The sequence below is a fragment of the Pseudonaja textilis genome, chromosome 3 (assembly GCF_049901715.1).
Source record: "Pseudonaja textilis isolate UNSWEBS1 chromosome 3, rPseTex1.2, whole genome shotgun sequence".
Classification (NCBI taxonomy): domain Eukaryota; kingdom Metazoa; phylum Chordata; class Lepidosauria; order Squamata; family Elapidae; genus Pseudonaja; species Pseudonaja textilis.
The window spans coordinates 129559829-129581686 of record NC_141992.1 but is presented as its reverse complement, the minus strand read 5'-3'; the positions used below and the strand labels follow the sequence as shown (position 1 = coordinate 129581686).

The 21858-nt window shown below is 38.2% G+C and overlaps 1 protein-coding gene across 2 annotated transcripts in view; it reads right to left on the bottom strand.

The window, feature by feature from the left end:
• Nucleotides 1-398: 398 nt before the first annotated feature.
• Nucleotides 399-21858, bottom strand: part of TNFRSF11A (TNF receptor superfamily member 11a) — a 39389-nt gene continuing 17929 nt past the window's right edge. Inside the window, exons 2-10 of one of the 2 annotated variants that reach the window (XM_087930752.1) lie at nt 20126-20207; nt 17561-17686; nt 14848-14991; nt 14143-14236; nt 12136-12227; nt 9018-9125; nt 7103-7152; nt 5988-6795; nt 399-1597 (exon numbers count right to left, since the gene is read on the bottom strand). In XM_087930752.1, coding sequence (XP_087786878.1) covers nt 1206-1597; nt 5988-6795; nt 7103-7152; nt 9018-9125; nt 12136-12227; nt 14143-14236; nt 14848-14991; nt 17561-17686; nt 20126-20207 — 1896 coding nt within the window. In that variant the 3' untranslated portion in view covers nt 399-1205. Of the gene's footprint in view, nt 1598-5987; nt 6796-7102; nt 7156-9017; nt 9126-12135; nt 12228-14142; nt 14237-14847; nt 14992-17560; nt 17687-20125; nt 20208-21858 lie in introns of both variants that reach the window. The other variant, XM_026701076.2, reaches the window with a different exon arrangement.

The window sequence follows — 21858 nt, the reverse complement described above, 5'->3', positions numbered from 1 at the left end:
GTAACCCTCTTGTCAGTGAAAATGGCACTCAGGAGTCCCGCATGCAGCCTTTGTGAACTCCGTTTTCAGCTGCAACGGCCTCCCGCAACCCCCTGCCAGCGAAAATGAAGCTCTTTTTTCACTGGCAGAGGCACTGTGAGCCGCCCCTTTGCTGTTTCCAGATCAGCTTTGCGGGCCAGATCTGAGCAATCCATGGGCCATATCTGTCTCACAGGCCTTGAATTTGACACCCTTGGTGTATATTGTTCTGGAATGACTGGGAACAATGCTAATGCTAGATTGTTGTTAAGTTACTTTTCTAAAATAGACAAGCCCACCTTCTCTGCCTGTCTTGAGAAAAAGTGCTCACGAGCAGTCAATCTTCTTTCACACCATTAATGAGAATATGGGGGGAGGAGTTGTGGGCACACACAAAGTGCTAAGTTTTATTGTTTAATTTGGAATCATGAGCTTCATAGTGATTCAAACACTGAATGATGGGGCTGTTCTATAAGTACAACTCACAACTTGCTACTCATTCAGTGGCAAACTTTTTAAAAAAGATGACACAACCCATGCAGGAGTGTATGGTGCCATGAAGTCTTACTGAGACCAAGAGCAACTGCAATTTCCTTTCGAAAAATGTAAGTTCTTGGACAAACATTGAAAGGATGAATATGAAATATTTAAAATGAAAAAGAGAGAGGCAGAAATCTTATCTGCAATGTGAGGATAGACAAAACTAACTTCTGTTTTCCTGAACTTTCATCTGTATTTTCTGCAGTAAAGGTTAAGGCAGCTGTGTTAACATTACCACTGTACATAAACAGAAGCTACCATTCTAAAAACAAATTCTATGGACGAGTCTTAGGCAGCATGTGTCAATTCCATAGGAACATCATCCTTGGCATCCGGAAGAACAGCAACGACACAACGCATCTCATCTCTGAATCCCAATACACTACCCTTTTCCTGGAAAACCAAAATATTCCACATAGCCTTAATTCAATTGTCTCCTCTACTGTTTTTATATTGGAGCAAAGAACCCCCTTTTAATCCAGTAGTCGGCAATCTGACATCTCAGCAACCAACAGAAGGCTTCCTTTGCTTAATTAGCGCTATCTGCATCTGCTTTCCAGATCACGGTTCAGTGAATGGTAGTTGTGTCAGTTCTTTTGACTGAATATCAATAACCAGCATTCGTCTGCATCAATGCACCATTTCCTTTAAGAATATCCTGGCTTCCCTTCCTCTTGTACAGGCTGTGAGGCTTCATGAGAGGTGTGCTTCTTCTGGCTTTCACAATTCTCTTGACCAATCGGCCCAAAAGTCCTTTTGTATCCTTCTACGGTGCTTTGAGGTTCTCCAGATTCCATGCTGTAACACATATTGATTTCAGCGCATTTTTCTTTATACTGGTCAGCATTGCCTGCAAATGTCTCACAGCGGTTTAAGTTTTCCTCTTGCACTGGGTTCCCCAGGCTGTCGTCACTGGATCCAGGAGTCATCGACCCTTCCTGGGAGTTCTGACTAACATAGACAAAAATAATTTCACCCTTAAAATTCATGACTTGTCCACTTGAAATGAATGTAGAGTTCCCGTTTCCTGTCACATTTCCTAAAAGGGGCCAAAGCAGAGGGAAATAGGTGCAGACATAATTAATAGGACAGTAAGAGAACTGCAACTAGTCAATATTACAAGGACGGACATAGTTTTGTGCAAAAATAAAAACTGGTATCCCAAGGCAACATCAACTAGAGGTAAAATACTGTCTTGTTTACATTTCTGAAAACAAATTCTCATTCAAATTACTCCAGCAGATTAATGGGGATACCCTTTGAAAATAGCCAAAATGGGACATTTTAAACATATACCCAGACCACAAGTACTATAAATAAATACTACCTGTATTTGGTACTTTAACACTACCAAAGCATCTAATCAGAATTAAGATATTGGCAGTATACTACAGGTTTGCACATTCTACCAATTAGCATTATTTTGGCATCTGGTTTGCATAAATTGCACTTAAGCCATAATATCCTTACTTTAGGTTTAGTTCAAACTAAGCTGGTGTGAACCCTGCAAGTCAGTTATAGTTTATGGTTTGGTTTGTTGTATAAGTTCAGCTAATTGTGATTTAGCCAATTATCCATGGCTTAATATAATGAGTTATGTTTAGATTGGATAATTTATCATATAATTAGAGTCTATTTTATTCCCATGATAACAAACATTAAGAGCAGAACACAGGATAGACACAACATGCTAAGACATTGTCTTTTGTCTTAATTTAGTATATTTTATGAAGGCAGTCGCTGTGTGCATTCTGGCAACTCTAAAAAGACCATAGAAATATTTTTTGAGGTCTACCTCTCTACCAATTATCTCCAAATACCTGACACATTCAACATATTAAAAAAACGCATCAGTGTGTTCATTTGTTTAGCTTAGAAAAGAGCATTATTGGTGGGGAACACTTGAGCACCCTGATCATTTAACCACAATTAAGACATTGATTAGTTTTACATTTCTGCACCAGACTCTACTGACCCCATGTCAGGAAAAAAACTTAGGAACAATTCCTCCCCTGCTTCTTGATGAAGTGTACATTTCCATTAGCTGTAGAAAAAAAGGAGGTGATGCCCATATTTTAAAAATACAGAAAATATTTTACAACATTTTCCAAGTCAATCTCTTAGAGAAACATTTACTTTTCGTATGATAAATAGGGGCGGCTGCTGTGATTTTTCTCATCAACTTCTGATTAATAATTTAGAATGGTGTGCAGAACCAAATAAATGATGGACTCTTGGTCCAAAATAACCAGGGTGTGAAGCAGGGGTGGGATTCAAAATTTTTAACAACTGGTTCTGTGGGCCTGGCTTAGGTGGTAGGCATGGCTTAGGTGGTCATATGACTGGGTGGACATGGCTTGGTGGTCATGTTATTGGCGGGGTGTGGCGAACTCAATATCACTCACATCGAGGCACGCATCTCCTCGCCTGGCCTCTCATGACTGTGGAGATGCTGCAACAGTCATAAGTATGAAAAATGGTCATAAGTCACTTTTTTCAGTGCCATTGTAACTTTGAATGGTCACTCCACACAAGCAAAGTACCAGCAAAGGAAGGAAAAAAAAACTCCAGAGAAGTTCCTGAGACAGGAGGTCTAGTCCTGTCAAGAATGTAATAAGGGTTAAGGGAGAGGCAGTTTCCGTAAGCAACACCAGAATGTTTCCTTCCTGCCTTCCTTACAGGATTAGGCCAGTAATTTCTTCTAACAACCGGTTCTCTGAACTGCTTAGAATGTTAACAACCGGTTCTAGCAAATAGGTGCGAACTGGTAGAATCCCACCCCTGATGTGAAGTAGAGCAAGGAAAATTCTGAAAATGCAAGAAAATTTCCAGGCCTCATCCAATATTATATGAATGTTGTGTTCACTGCATGAGAGACTCGCCCATCTGCTTTTGAGATTCCTCCAAAAATTTGAATTAAATTTGGAGAGTATGCAGATGTTGAAGACGGAAGGGTATTCTACTGATGGATCCCACTGAATGCAATGCTTGGAAAACACTGGGATTGAGTCTGCAAGTGGTCCTTGTTTAATGCATACTTGTTCAGTGTCTGAACTTACGCTGGTACTGAACAGTGTTACCTTATGACCAGTCTTTGTACTTATATCAATTGCTGTGTTCCCATGATCACATGGTTGAGATCCAGGGGCTTGGCACCTGGCTCGCAATTACAAGAAAAGTTAAGGGGCGGGCCATACGGAAGTTCTCACAATTACAAGACAAGTTAAGCCATCAGGAAGTCCCAAATGGCAGCCCACTTAACAGTCCATGTGATTTCACTTAACAATAGCAACTAGAAGTGCCAGACTCTCCATTGCTAAGTTACGTGGCATCATGCATGACCATTGCATCACCTAGCAACAAAAATTCTGTCCCAATTATCCTCATTATACAGGTCAAAGACCTGTAAGTACATATGTTGATAGTTAATACTTGTTTAGTCTTATAGAACTCATCCTTTGTTTCTAAGTGCAATTTCAAGATGCTGGTTGTTACCTATAAAGCCTTACCTGGCATACAGCCTGGTTTGTTGAGCAGCCAGCTGTCTCTTAGATCATTGGTCCCTAACCCCCATGCCACAGCCCACTACCGGGCCGTTGGCCTGTTCGAAACTGGGCCTCAGGAGAGATGGTCAAATGTGAGTGGAGATTCACGTGCAAGCACAAGTGCCCTTTGCATAAGTGTCCTCTGCTCATGCGAGTGAGCCAAGTGCCTGCCACTCACGTGAGTTGAGCTTTGTATGTGAGCGCAAGCATCCTCCACTCACTCGTGAAGCTCCATCTGCATGAGGGCACATGTGCCCACCACTCATACAAATGGAGCTGCGTGCGTGTACCTGGCCTGCCATTCACACTCCCCTCCCCCTGCTGGGCTGAGCTGCCAAGCTGGAAAGGTTGGGGGACCCCTGTCCTGTAACATCTGCCTGCCAATCTGATCCTGCAGGAATGGCGCTCTCCAGGTTCTTTCGATTAAACACTGTCATCTATCAAGACCCTGGCAGTGTGCCTTCTTTATAGCACCACCTGCTGCCTGGAATGAATTTTTCCCAAGTTTAATGAATTGTCGTGGTTATCATTGTGAATATTCCATATTTTGTTTTACAGGATAACTGTCAAGGGACAGAAAATAATTATTCATCAAATCATCCTGAACATATTGTCCAAGTGATTGTATACAACCATTTTCTCTACACTGACATTAAAGTACAGTGCCTACTATTATAGCTAATAGCTTGTCAACTGTAAATGATGAGGACTGTCGCCCAGCATATTTGGAAAATGTACAATATAGTATAAAGGATGCCATTAAAAAGTATGACTAATATTTTCATCTCCTTTAGTTGTACCTCTCGATTTGTAACTGGAGGTTCACTGGGAATGTTTTTTTTTCCCTTTTAACCATCACCACAACATTGGCTAGCCAGCTAGCTTGACCAAGGTAAAGAGTGCCAAAAAGCATACTTTGTTTGCTGGGTGGAGAAAAACCACTGGCACCAGAATATAATCACACTGGGTCTAAGTCATTTCCAAAATCCCAGAGAAAAAATAAATGTTCTTGCCTTATTTAAATGATCTTGAAAATTAACTGCTAGATTAACATGCAGAACCAACCTTACTATGAAGCAATATGAAGTAATTGCTTTAAATACGATTTTCCACTTTTCTGCCTCTACCTTACATTCTTATACTGTATTCTCAAAAATGAATAAAGAACAGATATAATTTCAATGTTCAGATATGTATAGATCGAAGGTCCACAATGCTTTCATTTGACTTGCCTTTCTTCTTCGTCTTCTGCACTGACCCCCAGAATTATATATACTGCTATATCTACATAGTCTTGACTTCAATATAGAAATTGTTTGCTGTAGATTTAATTTCCCAACATAATCTACAGAACTGAGATCTGTTAGTCTCCCATACAAATAACTAACAAAAACTTGTCTTTATTAAGTTTTTTTTCAAGATAAGGTGGGTGCTGCAATCTGGTCTGTAGATGCTTAATAATATCTACCCCTCATTAACAATAAAAGTGGGCAGCGTGGTGGCTCAGTGGTTAAGACACTGGGCTTGCTGGCTGGAAACAGCAGCCCAAGTTTAAGACCTGAGTGCCACACAATGTGTGAACTCCTGTCCTCGACCCAGCTCCTACATACCTAGCAATTTGAAAGCATGCAAATGTAAGTAGATAGAAAGGTACCACTTCGGTGGAAAGATAACAGTACTACGTGAAATGTAACAATGTTCTCGGATGTCATGCTGGCCACATGACCATGGAAATGTTTTCAGACAGCACTGGCTCAATAGCCTTGAAATGCAGGTGTGCTCCGCCCCCTACAGTCAGCCATGGCCAGCGGAGTAAAATCCTCAGGGACTTCTTTACCTTTTTTTTACAAACAACAAAGTGGGCTTCATATATAGAGGGCTTACCAGATGCTGCTGGTGGATCTGAAACATTGTAGTTTGACTCAGATGTTCTTTTTGTATTCTGTTCCTTTCCGTCAGATGAGTCACTTTGGTCTCCGACATTGTTTGCTGACCCATTTTGGTCTCCCAGAGAAGATTCCATACCACAGGTGCCTAGCAGAGCAGATCCATTTTCTTTTAAGGAATCTGTGGCATTGTCCAGTTTGTTAGGAGGTTGTCTACAAGGTGATCTGGCAAAGCTATGCTTTTCTTCAGACATCAGTAGGGAAGTACCTGTATCTTCATAATCAACATCTCTCATCTTGGCACAAGTGGAATGATTACAAGAACTCTGCAGGTATTTATGTGAGGAAGCATGAATAGGGTCCATTGCACATGATGTGTCCAAGCAACAGCAGTGCACCAATTCCTCCAGCTTTTCGGTTCCTGTGAAGAAGTAATTCAAGCTATCATTCTCTCCCACTTCTAGCGGTTCAGAGAAGGGTGATGCTGGTTTGCTATCAGATTGACTGACTAAAGGTAAGTAATGCTGCCCATTGGATACTTTGTCCGTGTATTCATCTTCCATAGGCATCTGTCTAAAGTGGCCGTCCTCTGAAATGGTAGTTAGAAACAATGCTGGGAAATTTTCTCTTGATCCATAAAGTATTTGATCCGGACCATCTTTTTCACTCAGGAGATGATCACATGGGTGATGTACCTCATCCGGAAAGCCATATTGGTCGAGATCCAGCAAATAAGTCTCTCCCAAAAGCTGAATGCCAGCAGGATGCGCTACATTTGTGTTTACAAATGTATCACAAGAAGAATCCTGCAAAGAAAAAAAATATATAGTTTCCTATAGTAGTAGTGATAATCTGTTAAGTAAACCCAGCAAACTGCAGACCAATTGCAATAATTTAAAAAGAAAATTCTATGGCTTAAAACCAAGGGAGTCTTTGTGGTTCTGTTTCTTATACTTTCATCATTTCCTTTTGACCTTATGTCAACCAAGCTGTTTTACAAATTACAACTTTATTTCATCACTTAAGAGTTCTCCAACACACAAAGATATCAGAAGAGAGCAGCCAAGAAAAAACATGAAAAGGTATAAACATTCATAAAGCCTTACAATTTACCTTTTTCCCTTTTATTTGTTGGCATATTTCCTGAGCCCAGTATTGTAAATCTGCTGGAAGGAAATATAGAGAAAAGTATTCAGTTAGATTCTAGAATTTTAGCAGAATATTAATGAACCACAAATGCAACCATATATATTATGGCTAGCTGTATAAAAAAAAATCTTTACAAAAACACTTATAAACATTCAATACTTAAAAATAGGATCGACCTATTTATTCACAGTGAGCTATCAGATTGAGACATATTAGCATACTATATAACATTAAATTTTGATCACAGAGTGAAGCGTACTTAAAGCCTTTCAATAGACTTGTACACTTGCTGTAATTGTGTTCACTGACAAGAGTAAGTGAAAAAGATGGCACACATATGCACAAATTAGTTTGCATAATAGCTCATTCTTAAATATTGTCAATTTGTTTTTAAATATACTTTGCTAAAAATAGTTTGCTTTTCGAAGGGTTTGTGGTAAAATGTGAGTTGCAAAGTGATTCCCAATGCCCCGCTTCACTCTACAAATGGAAGATGTGTCTATCTCGACAATCTATCCATGACTAAAACAGAACATTCCATATCAGTTGGGTCTTTGTTCCATATCATGTGCCATCAATTTATGACTGACTTGCTAATGACTTAGCTGTATGTGGGTGATTGGTTGGCTAGTCTGTTGCAAGGAATATCACATGAATTACCAAAAGAACAATTGTATATATATATATAGTACTAGGAAGAGTTTAAAAAAAACAATTGAAGTAACACTAATCATGAGTTTACTGAGAAATGTATTCTATGGATTTGGTTAAAAAAAATATTTGGTCAACAAACTGCTTGCTTTTTATGTGGAAGAATGCATTTGTTTTTGCTGAAATAATGTCATATACAAATTCAATTATTAGACAAAAAAGTTAATATGTCCACTGTCTGCAAATAAAAATATCTTTCTCTTGCTCTAAAATTCTAAATGATACATACAAAGTTATTAAATTCACAAACTACTATGCCTTAATTTTGTCTAGGAGCTACTACCTAGTGCCCTTCCTTTCATTTAGAGGATTCTTCCCAGAGAGCAGAAGCCACTTAACCTTGACTGACACTCAATGCTGAAATTGAATTGTTTCAGGTTGGTCCATAGCTTTAAACCAGCGCCCAATTCAGATGTGAAGCCATTTTGTCCAACTGTATGTAGTTGCATCAAACCAGCCTCAAAATCCTATTTTCAGCTTCAAAAAAAAATCTATTGATTATGAGTGTGACGAAGACAAATAACCCTGTTACAGCAATTTCTTATAAGGAGTCCTATTATTTCAGTGGAGGAAGTGCAATTAGTTGCAATTAAATCTTCCTTTGAAACAGACATAAATGTTTGTGTGCCTGTCAGCCACCCTTCTAGAGCCTGACACACAAGATGATATAAACGTGAAAATCAACACACTGCGCAATACTTTCATAATTGCAGAGTAGATCGGGGTTACACAATTGGCAGCCATATGTGTCCTCCTCCCAATTTTTCATGCAACACAGACATTATTAAATACATAGGCAGTAATCACAATCAACTCTATTTAATTTAAATTCTAACTTAAATATATCAAACTTGGATTTTGTCCTGCCTGCAGCAACTTCTTTGCTCTGCCCTCACTTTTCCAGTTGCAGCTGCCAAAATACCACACAAAAGCCAAGTGTGACCTCCAGCCTAGAAAACATTGCCTGCTTCTGCATACCCTTGGATCACATGGGTACATTTGTGAAAACTGAAATGGATGTCCAAAACTTAGAACTTAAACGATATATAAAAACAAAAAAGTAAAAAAGTAATCTGGCTTTTATAATAACCAAATTAAGAGATTTAAATAAAAATGTCTGTTAACTGTAGTTTTACAATAAGGTAAGAAGTTGTTAGGTGTTACATACCTGTCAGTAATTTTCCTTTACTTCGATAATATACAGTAAGGATAATTACACCAGCCAAGGCAATGAGGAGGAATGGAACAATCAACACATAAAATAATTTCTTGTTTTCTGGAAAATGACAATGAATTATAAAAGCTTAGACTCAGGAAATATAATTTTGGACCAGTTTATTTAAAAAAAATACAACCCTGCTTTTTAGTCAAATGCTACAGGGAAACATTGTAGTGGTTGACTGTTAAATTTCACTATCTTTCATTATTGAAAATAGAAACATCATAGGGCAAATTAGAAGCTGGTTATAGTTTACAGCAGTGGTCGCCAACCAGTGGGCCGGGGACCGCTGGTGCTCCGCAGAGAAATGCCACCCCAAAGCACCCCCAAAACAATTAATCCAGGCTGCGTTGGAATACAAGGTTGTGCCATCCACATGGCCTGTGGGAACAGAAGGCTTGCATTGTGAACAACAAAAGATAGTGAGGGGAGGGAGAAAAGGACGGAGGGAGGGAACTTGCTCCACGTGCCTCTCCTAGCCACCGAGCAGCTTCTTTCCGCTTCTTTCTTCTTCTGCTTTTGGCTGCATGCAAGGAAAGCAGCAAAAGTCTTTCTTTCTCTCCCCCAAACTCCGCCAGAAATGAGTCTTTGGGACCCTGCAAGGCATCCTGCTCCAAGAGGCTGCACTGGTGCGACAAGTCTCACAAAGACTCATTTCTGGTGGAATTTGGTGGAGAAAAAGAAAGACTTCTGCTGCTTCTGCTGCTTTCCTTGCATGAAGCCAAAAGTCCCCCCCCCCCCAAGAACGGAGCTGGTATCCTGCAATCCAAAAAAAAGAATGATTGATTGGTAGGAAAATTGGGTGAGGAATTTTCCTGCAGACTTTTTTAGGGATTTTCTCAGGATCTCTGGTCCGCAGGACTTAAAATTATGAGTTTGGTGGTCCCTGAGGTCCAAAAGGTTGGCGATCCTTGGTTTATAGTATGTGCAATTTTCAATCTATGCTTACACTATTTGTGTCCTCTGAGATAACACGCACATACATACACACACACACATGCTGTGGGCATCCAAGATTAATTTTTGGCCATGAATTTTCATGCTGGGAAAAACAAACATAATGTTAAGATAGTTTGAAGGTATTGTGCCTGGCCTTACTCATTTTGGAGTAAGTCTATACTACGATCTGTCCCAAACCATTCAGCTATAATTCCAGAAATGGGTCCAAGTTGTTGTTGACCATTTGTTGAGAGTACAACACATCTGAGAGCATAAGGGGCAAAAAAACAAGAGTAGCCTCTGTCCTATATGCACATATTTTAGCCTAGTGGTTTTCAATCTAGCTGGTTCTGTGAAGTAGCCTAAAAGATACTGAGTCTTTACTGATAGTCCATGCTTAATGATGGCAATTAGGATCAGAATTGCCAAGCAACACAGCCAGAAAGTACAATTATGTGCGGTTATGTGACTGCACCACTTAGTGGCAACAGTTCCAGCACTTCCTATTGTTGTCATTAACCAAATTCCATGCCTTCATTAAGGGTGTTATCATGTGGTCATCTTTTGTAATCAGCCAGCTTCCCCACTGACTAGCTTGTTGGAAGCTAGAGTTTTGAGCCGGTCACCAAGAGCCTGGATCTCAATCATGTGACTGCAGGGATATGGTAAGAGCACCAATTATGAGGACTGGCTGTAAATACCACTCGTTCAATGCTGTTTTAACTTTAAACAGTCACTGAACAAGCAGTTGTTAAATGAAGATTATCTGTAACTGCATCTTTAAAACTTACAAATGATAAACACAAGAACAGAATGGATAATAACATATGTCTTTCTTTGAAAAACTGAAGTTTTTACTTTATATCACAGCGGGACACAGATTTTCTCTACACTGCTAAATGGCATTTAAGATATGAATTTTGGGAACCAGTGTATTAGCTAATAAATTTGTGGCTTATGTCTATGCACTTTAACTTGATTAAGTGTTTCCCTTTTTAGGCCTCTTGTATTCTGGTTAAACTAGAACTGGGCAACCTGTAAACCCAGCCTCAATTTTGTTAACTCAGAGATTACCCTTGGATTATGTTGTCAAAAACTGGCAGGAAAAAAATATCAATTTCTGATAACAGGGTTTCTTTATTTTGTATCTTTAAATCTTTGCAAACAAATATCTATGGGCAAATATCCACTATTTCAAGCTGCCCACAACAATAATCTGTTGAGATTCCAATGACCTTACTGTGAAGGTCTTTGTCAAGCGTGAAAGGTCAAGTCCACACCTGAAAGTCCAATTAAACTGATTTAATGCTAAAGTCTATACATAGGAATCTTTTCAACTAATGGTTAACACTTGTTTGGAGTTAGATAAGAATTCAAAGAATTCAAAGAGTCTGCTTGTGGGCTATATAGAAATTCTGGGCTGGCCCCTTTTTAAACTTCACCTCCAGGTTCTGCCACTCCTTCTCCTACATCTTTATCTGTTCCTCTCCATCTAGTTTATCCATTTTATTCCTCTTCTTCAACTTCCCTCAACTTTGCCAAACAGATATTATTTTTCTCTGTTGTTTGCGGACATCCCATACTCAGACTCTCTGAGTTATGTTTGCTTATTTTTCCAGGCTGGGTATTTTCAGTGTTTGTGTCAGATAATCCTGTAGCTACCAAAGACTGACCATGCTGGTCGGCTCTGAAGCACACTACAGGTAATCCTATATACTCAGAAAGTCTTCCTGGCTGATAATGCTGCAGTATCCAAATTCCATCAAGCTGATAGTGCTGCAGTATCCAAACTGACAAGCCCAGAGCATCCTTGGCCTATCCTGAAGGTTGTTCAGGATGGGATGTATATAGCAGGCAATCTGCAAATCCTCTAACCTGGAAGCATTTCAACCTGCTTCCACGATACTGGAATTTTATTTATTTGGATTGAATAGCTACCCAACTCCAATGGACTCTTACCAGCAGTGAAACCCTACCAGGAGCTCCTGCTCCTGCTAACATCACTGATAGCATTATTGAAGCTATTGAGTAGTTCACCATATCATGAGATGCAGCCAAAATATAGGGTAACTTTATACCAGAAAATCTTAAAATAATATTACTGTGCAGCTAGCGCTTTTGTATTTACCATCTTCTGAATGTGTTTTCTCTTGTATCTTACAAACTGCATCAGACCAGCTACTCCCAGGAATCTTGTCTTCAGTACCCAAAGCTGTGCAACTAAATTAAATAAAATGGAAAGTGATAAATCATATTGCTTTTGGATGAGACATGAGAATAAAGTAATGTACGTTTTGCAGAAACAACTTCTTCTTCAGCCTCAATCACAATAATACACGGGCAAACAACTACTCCAAACTCAAGGTAAACCGGTCCAAACTCAACTGCAGAAAATACAACTTCAGCAACAGAATGGTCAACGTCTGGAACGCTCTACCCGACTCTGTTGTTACAGCCTCAATACCTCACAGCTTCAACTTCAAACTGTCTACTGTGGACCTCACTCCATTCCTAAGAGGTCCTTAAAGGGGGCATGCATAAGCGCACCAGCGTGCCTGCCGTCCCTGTCTTACTGTCCCCATTTATCTGTATTTACTCCCTTTGTTACTATATTCATACTTATACTTGTTATCTTGTACACGTTTGACAAACAAGCAAACAAACAAATAATAGCATAAAGAGGTAGCGAGGCGATGCTTAGGCTGTAATTACAAAATCTTAGAAGCCTGATTATACTTTACTTCCCCTCCCTTCTATATCCCAGTGAACTAGGGAGAATCCTACATGATATTTTCCAAATACTATCTTTAGAGAATGTTTTAACCCCCTTGATAATTCTTCCCTATTTCCCCCAGAGTCACCTGGACTCTCTACAACCTCTCCCATAATTCCCCACCATGTGGGAATGGTACAGTATATTAGGCTATCTGATCTGGAGAGAAGCAGGCTGCAGAACACTGTCATTGATATTATGACAAAAGAGGAAAAAGAAAGCCAATTTCATGTATAATATCTAATATCTAATGAAGCTCATAACTAAATTTATAAATATTTTTTCCTACACTGTTTAGTCCTGTTAGTCTCATATGGGACTCTGAGAATTAATGATCAGTAAGGAGGTCTGCTGGTTTTCTACAGCAAGCCATTTGCATACATAGATTTAACACTATGCCAGAATTTTTAAAGCAAGTTTTGTTGAACCAGGTTATCATGACATATCACAGTGACATTATGCCATAACAGATGGGTTTACAATAAAGCATTATGGTGATCTCTAATCGCTACTTGGTAGAAACAATTTTAAAAAGTACTTTAATTTTTTTTTAGGGTAGCTCCGTTTGCGCAAGTGGCGTGCACACAATCCTGTTGCTCACTTAAATGGAGTATGCATGTGTGCTTGCCCACTGTTTGTGCAAATGAGGATGTGCATGCACGTACAAACTCACTGGCAGTTTCTGTGGCCTGGTTGCACTCACAGCTCATTAGTCGGCCACAGCCCACAGGTTGGAGGCTCCTGGGTTAAATGGCCTTTTCATAATTAAATGAACAATTAATTTTTCAGTTTATTCAATTCATTTTAACTAAAAAGAAAAAGAAGGAATGGAAGAAAAATGAATTTCCTTAATTTCAAAGAGTAGACAATATTCCCACTTCCTTTTTTGTTTCACGATCTATTTCTCATTTTCCTATTGCTGTGTTTCTCAACCTCAGCAATTTTAAAATATGTGGACTTTATCTCCCAGAATTCCCTAGTCAGCACGTTAACCAAGGAACTCTGGGAGATGAAGTCCATATATGTTTAACGTGCTGAAGTAGAGAAACACTGCCCTTCTGCAAGTCTCAATTTTACATAAAACACAAATACTTATGGATTACTGCTGAGAAAAGATGGAAATGCAGCCATTATTACAAAATTAAAATAATTTTAATATACATCTATTCATGTCACTAAATATACATGATCAGGCAAATGAAGATTTATAGATTGTAATGTTCAGAGACTAATAACTGGCAATGACAAATTATTTCATTTTCTACAACCAACATCAGTGTTTCTAAATACAATTCAACACCGACATCCAAAGATGTCCTTTGTGTCTTTGTTAGAGCACTGTTAAATGTATATGAAACTTACTTTGTCCAGGCTTTGCATGCATCAGTTGCAGAGGAGACATTAGAAAAATAACCAGTGGGACAAGGTACGCACACTGTATTCTTATCTTGCTGTACTGTGAAAGTATAACAACACACTGAGCAGAGCACCACTTCTCTGAAAAACACCACTTGAAAACAATGTGCTGATAATATTTAGGATACATTTTTGCACACACAGAAGTGTTACAATTTGGAACACTTTGGCCTTTTTGGCTATTTATTTATTGGATAAAATATAACACTGGTTTTTAAATGTAACTTTCAAGGCATTGGAAACAAGCACACTGATTATTTTTGCTTATAAGGAGGTTCATATACATATAGATATACACCTACACTTTCATGCTGTTATAATACCAAGAATGTGCTAAATAACCAACATGTTTATTATTTCTACACACTATTCCACCCATGATAAAACTGTTAACTAACAATAAGTCAAAATAATATTTTTTTAAAATAACATTATAAAATTAATTGAGGCATATCACCCAGGACTGAAATTTACCCCAATTTCAGTGGCATAATTTTAAGTATCTAATATTCAGCAATGTTGGAGAGAAAACTTCACTCCAAGAAGTTTCATTCTCAGGACACTTCCACTGTCAATCCAGCTCATCAGTAGTACATTCAGCAGGGTTGACTAATAAAATAAAACTTGAAGAAATGTTAATTGAAAACTTACTAGGAAATTTCACTCCAGAACCAGGAGAGCATTTTGTGTTTCGCCGACAACAATCACAGTCTCTGTTCCAATGGTAGCCAGCAGTACAGGCACATTGTCTTTTGAATGTGCTGTTTCCTGGAATCACTTCTATTAAAGCTCTTCCTTTAAATGCAAAAAAGGGGGAAAACAGGTGGAAATTAAAGTTTAAGTCATGTATTCTCAACCTACTTGACATAAAGTTTGTATCATAACAGACACACAACTGAGCATTCTTTTCAAGTGAGGCAATGTTACTACTTGCATAATGTACAGATTCCTGATTCATGACAGATTCTGAATGCTGCCTGTTGCAATTCAAACGATAGGGAAACAAGTAAATATGTGGTAATTGGTGAGAATTGAAGAGACTTTTATGGAAAAACTGAGTGTTCATGATTTATTGCAAAAAAATAGTCTAGAATTCAATGTCACAGTCAATCATGATGTTGCTCAATGTTGTTGGAGGTTATAAGGGTCACACAAGACATCTTTTTACAGAGGCTAAAGGGATTATTTAAATGGAGATGTCCCTTTTTTTGTAGGATTTCAAATAGGGTGCCTAAATGAACTCAAGTAACATCCACCTTTTGCTTGCCTTTCTAAGAAAGGCACCCTTACCTAATAAAAAAAAAATCACAATATAGTTATAGTCCTGTATTTTAAAGCTGATAAAGTGTCCTTGAATTAAGGGCTGATGAAGAACATTCTAAGCAGGGATCCCCTACTCCTGCTCCATGGCCACGGCATTCCAGAAACCAAGCCGTGCAAACAAGTGAAGCCCCATCCGCAGGATGCAGGCAGCACACATAACCATGCCGTCTCCGGTCCGTGGAAAAACCTCTCTCCATGGAACCGGTCCCTGATGCTCAAAAGACAAAGGTATTCTTTCTTTTTTGTTTTGCTGTATGTTTTGCTTTAATGAGATGTATGTGTCTATGCTCAGCTTGTGGCATGCTTGTGTCTTTGTATTGAATATTTCACCATCAGCTCAAATCAATCCATTTCAGGATGATTTGAAGAGAATCTTTTGGAAAAACCGAACGTTTACTGCAGAAAAAATGGTCTAGAATTGAATGTCACAGCTGAGCATGATGTTATTCAATGTTGTAGGAGGTTATACAGGTCTCTTCACTGAAGGTTATGTGTTGTACTTTAGAATAGAATAGTATAGAATAGAATAGCATACTTTGTTGGCCAGGTGTGATTGGACACACAAGGGATTTGTCTTAGTGCAAATGCTTTCCGTGTACATAAAAGACATTCATCAAGAATCATCAGGTACAACACTTAATAGTTATAGGGTACAATAAGCAATCAAATCATACTAGGAAACAGTCAATATAAATCGTAAGGATACAAGCAACAAAGTTATAGTCATACAGTCACAAATGGGAGGGGATGGGTGATAAGGAGTGATGAGAAGATTAATAGTAATAGTAATGCAGACTTTGTAAATAGTTGGGACATTGTTGAGGGGATTTTTTGTTTAGCAGGGTGATGGCGTCCTTGTGTCTAGTTGTTCTGGTGTGCAGTGCTCTATAGTGTCATTTTGAGGGTAGGATTTGAAACAGTTTATGTCCAAGATGTGAGGGGTCTTTAAATATTTTCACAGACCTCTTTTTGACTCATGCAGTATACCGCTCCTCGACTGAAGGCAGGTTGGTAGTAATTGTTTTTTCCACAGTCCTCATTATTCTATGGAGGTTGTGTCTGTTTTGTTGGGTTGCAGAATCAATAATTCCTCTGTAGAACTGTATCAGCAGCTCCTTGAGCAGTTTGAGCTTTCAGAGTTGGCGCAAGAAAACATTCTTCGTTGTGCTTTTTTATGACATTTTTGATGTTAGGTGCCCATTTTAGGCCTTGTGATATGGTAGAACCTAGAAATTTGAAGGTCTCTACTGTTGATACTGTGTTGTCTAGTGTTGTAATAGGTGGTAGTATGGGAGGGTTTCTCCTAAAGTCTACCATCATTTCTACAGTTTTGAGTGTGTTCAGTTCCAGATTGTTCAGGTCACACCACGAGGCAAGTTGTATGCGGATTCATCGTTGTCTTGAATAAGAGCAATCATTGTTGTATCATCTGCAAACTTCAGTATTTTAACAGATGGATCGTTTGAGATCTAGTCATTGGTATATAGGAAGAAGTGGAGAAAACACACAGCCTTGGGGGCCCCCTGTGCTAATTGTACAGGTATCAGGAGTGATTCTGCCTAGCTTAACCTGCTGCTTCTTTACCATGCTGGTCCAGTACAGACTGATAGGTGTTTTCAACTACTCAGTCAAGGGTTAAGAGAATGTAACTGACCTAAACTCAGGATTGGAATCTGGGTTCAAAGATAAGATCTAAACTTTGATGTTTGAACTCCATCTTGATTATGTTATTTATCTCAGACCTCATCAATTTGCCTTCTGGGATATTTGTGTTTTGCCAATCTTGCTTATGGCAAGATTCTTGTCATCTAATCAGCCATTTTGTGAGAGTTGTCCTGACATCCTAACATTCCTGAGCGATTTTGATTAAAGCTCAAAGAGATTTTGGAACCTCTGTCCAAAACCTCTGCACATCTCTGTTTTCCAACTGTTCCTGTCCTGCCACCTCTACCAACTCAAAATACAAGTCTTCATCTGTTCTCCTAAAATTCATCTTCCTGACAAATGAGAAGCAATATAACAGTCCATGTGTTCCCCTTACCCCTATCGCATATTTTATGAAGAAAGCACTTTTCCTCTTCATTCCAGATGTCCATATATTCATTTGAGCCACAAGGTTTGCATACAGTCTCTGAAAAGGCAGTGCATTTTTTGGCCATGTACTTTCCTGAGAAGATTAACAGAAAAGAGTGATTAAATGTTAAATACTTCAGAATTAGCAATATTGGCTCTCTCAGGCCTATATGCATCGTCTCAGTGGAGTCAGCACATGGGAAAACATGGCCAATTACGACTGAATAAGTGGGCTGAACAATCAAAACACATTATAATGCCATCACTTTAGATGCTTATTACATTATCAGAATCAAACACTTGCTTAATCGGATTGATTTAACAACAGAATTGGACAATCCATAGTGAAGCATGTAGTTAGCTTGGATATGAGGTACTAAACAATCGCTGTCTATCTAGAACATAGGATTTCAAGATGTTTTTAATGTATAATCTCCCTGCCTTATGCACAAGAACTTATACAGTAGATTGTTCAGTTATTGTTTTCCATTTGTAATACAGGTAGTCCTCGACTTACAACAGTTCACTTAGTGACCATTCAAAGTTGCAACAGCACTGAAAAAGTGACTTATGACCATTTTTCACACTTATAACTGCTGCTGCATCCTCACAGTCATGTGATCAAAATTCAGATGCTTTGCAACTGATGCATATTTATGATGGTTGCAACGTCCCGGAACTATGCAATCAGTTTTTTTGCTTCTGACAAACAATGTCAGTGGAAAAGCCAGATTCACTTAACAACCATGTTACTAATTTAACAACTACAGTGATTCACTAAACGACTGCGGCAAGAAAAGTAGTAAAATGGGTCAAAGCTCACTTAACAAATGTTTCACTTAGCAACATAAATTTGGGGCTCAATTGCGGTTGTAAGTTGAGGACTACCTGTATTCCCACATTTTCCCATTATTTGTATTTCAAAAATTCAGAGAAAAGGAAGAAATAAGCACACAATGGCTTTTCACATTATAAGAGAATCTGCCTGGAAGCACCACAAGTCTTTCAAGTTCTTCCTTGAAGGCATCTTCTGGTTGGTTTTAAATGCTGAAGCTATGATTCATTCTCTTTAAATAGCTTCTGTGATTCAGAAGCACTGTGTGTTCTGAGCACGATCACTTAGGAGGAAATTGTCCAAAATGAGCTGAATTCAGAATACTTCTTGCTAAACTGATTTACCCTTTGAGACTCAAGGTTTTCCCAACTGCTGTGTAGAACCAGTGGTGGGATTCAATTTTTTTTACTACCGGTTCTGTGGGCGTGGCTTGGTGGGCATGGCAGGGGAAGGATACTGTAAAATCTCCAGTCAGAGGTGGAATTTGCCGGTTCTCCGAACTGCTCAAAATTTCCCCTACTGGTTCTCCAGAACTGGTCAGAACCTGCTGAATACCACCTCTGTGTAGAACCCATCTTCCTAAGTATCAGTGTGGGATACATGGCATTGATAAATCAACCAATGCAGGATACACAGTTGAGGGTATAATGCGCAAACACAGTTCAGAGTAGCCTCTACATCTTCCTTCAAATAATACAAGCTATTTTGAAATTTTAATTGTTTTAACCAGGAATACAAATCTCTGTTAGTTATCTCAATAGGTAAACATTCTACAATTTCCTTTTTCAAATCACCCTACCAGATTCAATCTGCATATAACAAGATAATAATGAGCTGGTTATTATACAGATTCCTAATTTTATGTGGAAAAAATTGTCTGAATGTGAGTGCAAAATTTATGGGCTCAGGATTCTATTTTTCCCTCAAGTGGAGCTCTGCCCATACTCAAATTACCTCAAAGATTTCACTTTACTATATTGAAATGGAAAGGATTACACACTCCTATAGTAATCCTACTAACTACATTTAATTAATTTTAAATGTATACTGGTAATCCTCAACATACGACCATAATTGAGTTTGGAATTTTGGTCCTAAGTAATTATGGTCATCGATGACCTGGCACAAAATTACAACTGTTCTTGGAATCATTAAGCAAATCACGTGGTTATTTGATGAGCCATGTAGTCATTAAGCGAATCCAGTATATCCAATGGGTGTTTTTACTGGAAAACAGCAAAAAACATCATAAATTGGGATAATGTGACTGCAAGACTCTGCAATCAGTTATAAATGCAAGATAGTTGCAAGTGTCTGATATGTGACCACCTTACGTGTGTATGTTTGTTTGTGTGAAGATATCATAACTTCAAGGACAAGTCATAAGTAGTTGTTTTCAAAATCTGTGGTAATTTCAAACAATTGTTATACAACAGCTCGTTAAGTTAGGACAGCCTGTAACTCACTCTTTGAATCTTTGCTCCATAGCTTGGCATTTAAAACCCAAGTATGTGTTTTAGCCTCAAAATGTTTGCACAGTTCTGCTCTTGAGAGACCTAAAAAGTGTTATAAGAATGCAGTTTACCCTCTCCCTAATAAGAGACCAGATCTTTTTTAAAAAACAAAATAATGAGATTATTCTTTTACTTAAAAATCAATTTTGACTTAAGTGTGAAAAGAATGCTGTTAGCGCACTACCTGGTTCACATTTGGTGCAGCATCGGCCAGAATATTCATACTGTTGCTCACTGCTACAGGAAGGCTTGACTTGTAAGTACAACTGGAGGATAGAACAGAACAGTAAGAATACCTTAGTTGCTTTTAGTTTAAGACATCTTTCAAGGATACCCAAGTTTTATTTCCGATTGTGTTTAAAATATACATTTATATCATTACAATGACATCTATCTCCGTTAATTTGGTACTCTTCAGGTATGTTGTACAATATCTTCCACCATATTCCCAACTAGGAGAATGGATGTTATAAATCAACATTTTAGAACAGCATAAATTTAAAAATAGCTGTACAGATAGTCCTTGTGTAGCAACTGCCTCGTACAGCAACAGTTTGTAGTTAAATGATATTAAAAACATTTGCAACCAACGGTCATCTTTATGATCTTCACATCTTTCTGTCACATATTTGCCAAGTTACCTTTTTCTGAGCTGCTTTTCTTAGGCAGGGGTCTCCAACCTTGGCAATTTTAAGACTTGTGGACTTCAACTCCCAGAATTAATCCTGGGAATTGAAGTTCACATATCTTAAAGTTGCCGGGGTTGGAGACCCTTGTTCTTAGGAGAATAGTGCTTCCCTAAAAAAGTCTTCACAACAAGTTAGTAAGCTCAGCAATGTGACCATAATTAGTTGATTGGAACCCTCCAACTGCTTGTAGCTGCTGCTTGGAATTGACAAAACCTTAATAAGTTTCACACTAAAGGTTTTTGTTGGTCTCCTAAGCCAAGTGCACAATTCTTTTATTGACCAAGTGTGATTGGACACACAAGGAATTTGTCTTCAGTGCATAAACTCTCAGTGTACATAAAATTACATTCATCAAGAATCATAAGATACAACACTTAGTGATAGCCATAGGATACTAAATAAGCAATCAAATACTAGTGCATTCCTTTCAATGTGTATTCTCCCAAATGTGTGTCTGCTTTATACTGTTGTAACCCCTTCCTTTCCTCTGAATGCAAATACAAAAATCAATCATCTTGCTAGTTATTTAGAATTAGTATTCTAAATGGTGGAGAGTGGAGCAGTTGAGCTCTGGAAACCCTCCCTGCCATTTACCCAACAATTTGGGTTTGTATCCTTCTGACACTGTAAAGCAAAGGAAAGCTGAAATAAAATTGTAAGCACGCTTGTAGTCCTGTGATTTTTTTTTAAATAAAGTTTTATTTGGGTTTTCACACATACAAAATACAAGTAAAAAATCTTTTTTGAAAATAACATGGTCCCAGGTTGATCTTCTTTATACAGACACAAAACTCAATTTCATGCTCCTTTTTGTATTCTATTCCATATCTTATACTATTCTACATTTTCTATATAGCTTTTCCCCTCTTTTAATTTTCTCAATTTTATTTTGATTATCGCATCTCAATTCAAATCATTATATTTATACTTTTGTCTGTTCTGTTTCAATTTCATATTATCTTTTCTCATTAAACAAGTTTTCTCCTGTGGTTACTAATTGGAGTATGACACCTTTATATCTTTTAATTACATCCATTCAACTCTTATTTAAACTTCAATATATACCTTAAGGTTATGACCTTCAATATAATACAAAATACATAACTTCCAATCAAATTCTGCTTGGTACATTCTTATAATGCACACTATATTCTTTTTTTTAAAAAAAGATTGTAAATATATGTAATTATAAACCCTCATTTCGTTCCAGTTCAGTTCTATCATTAAT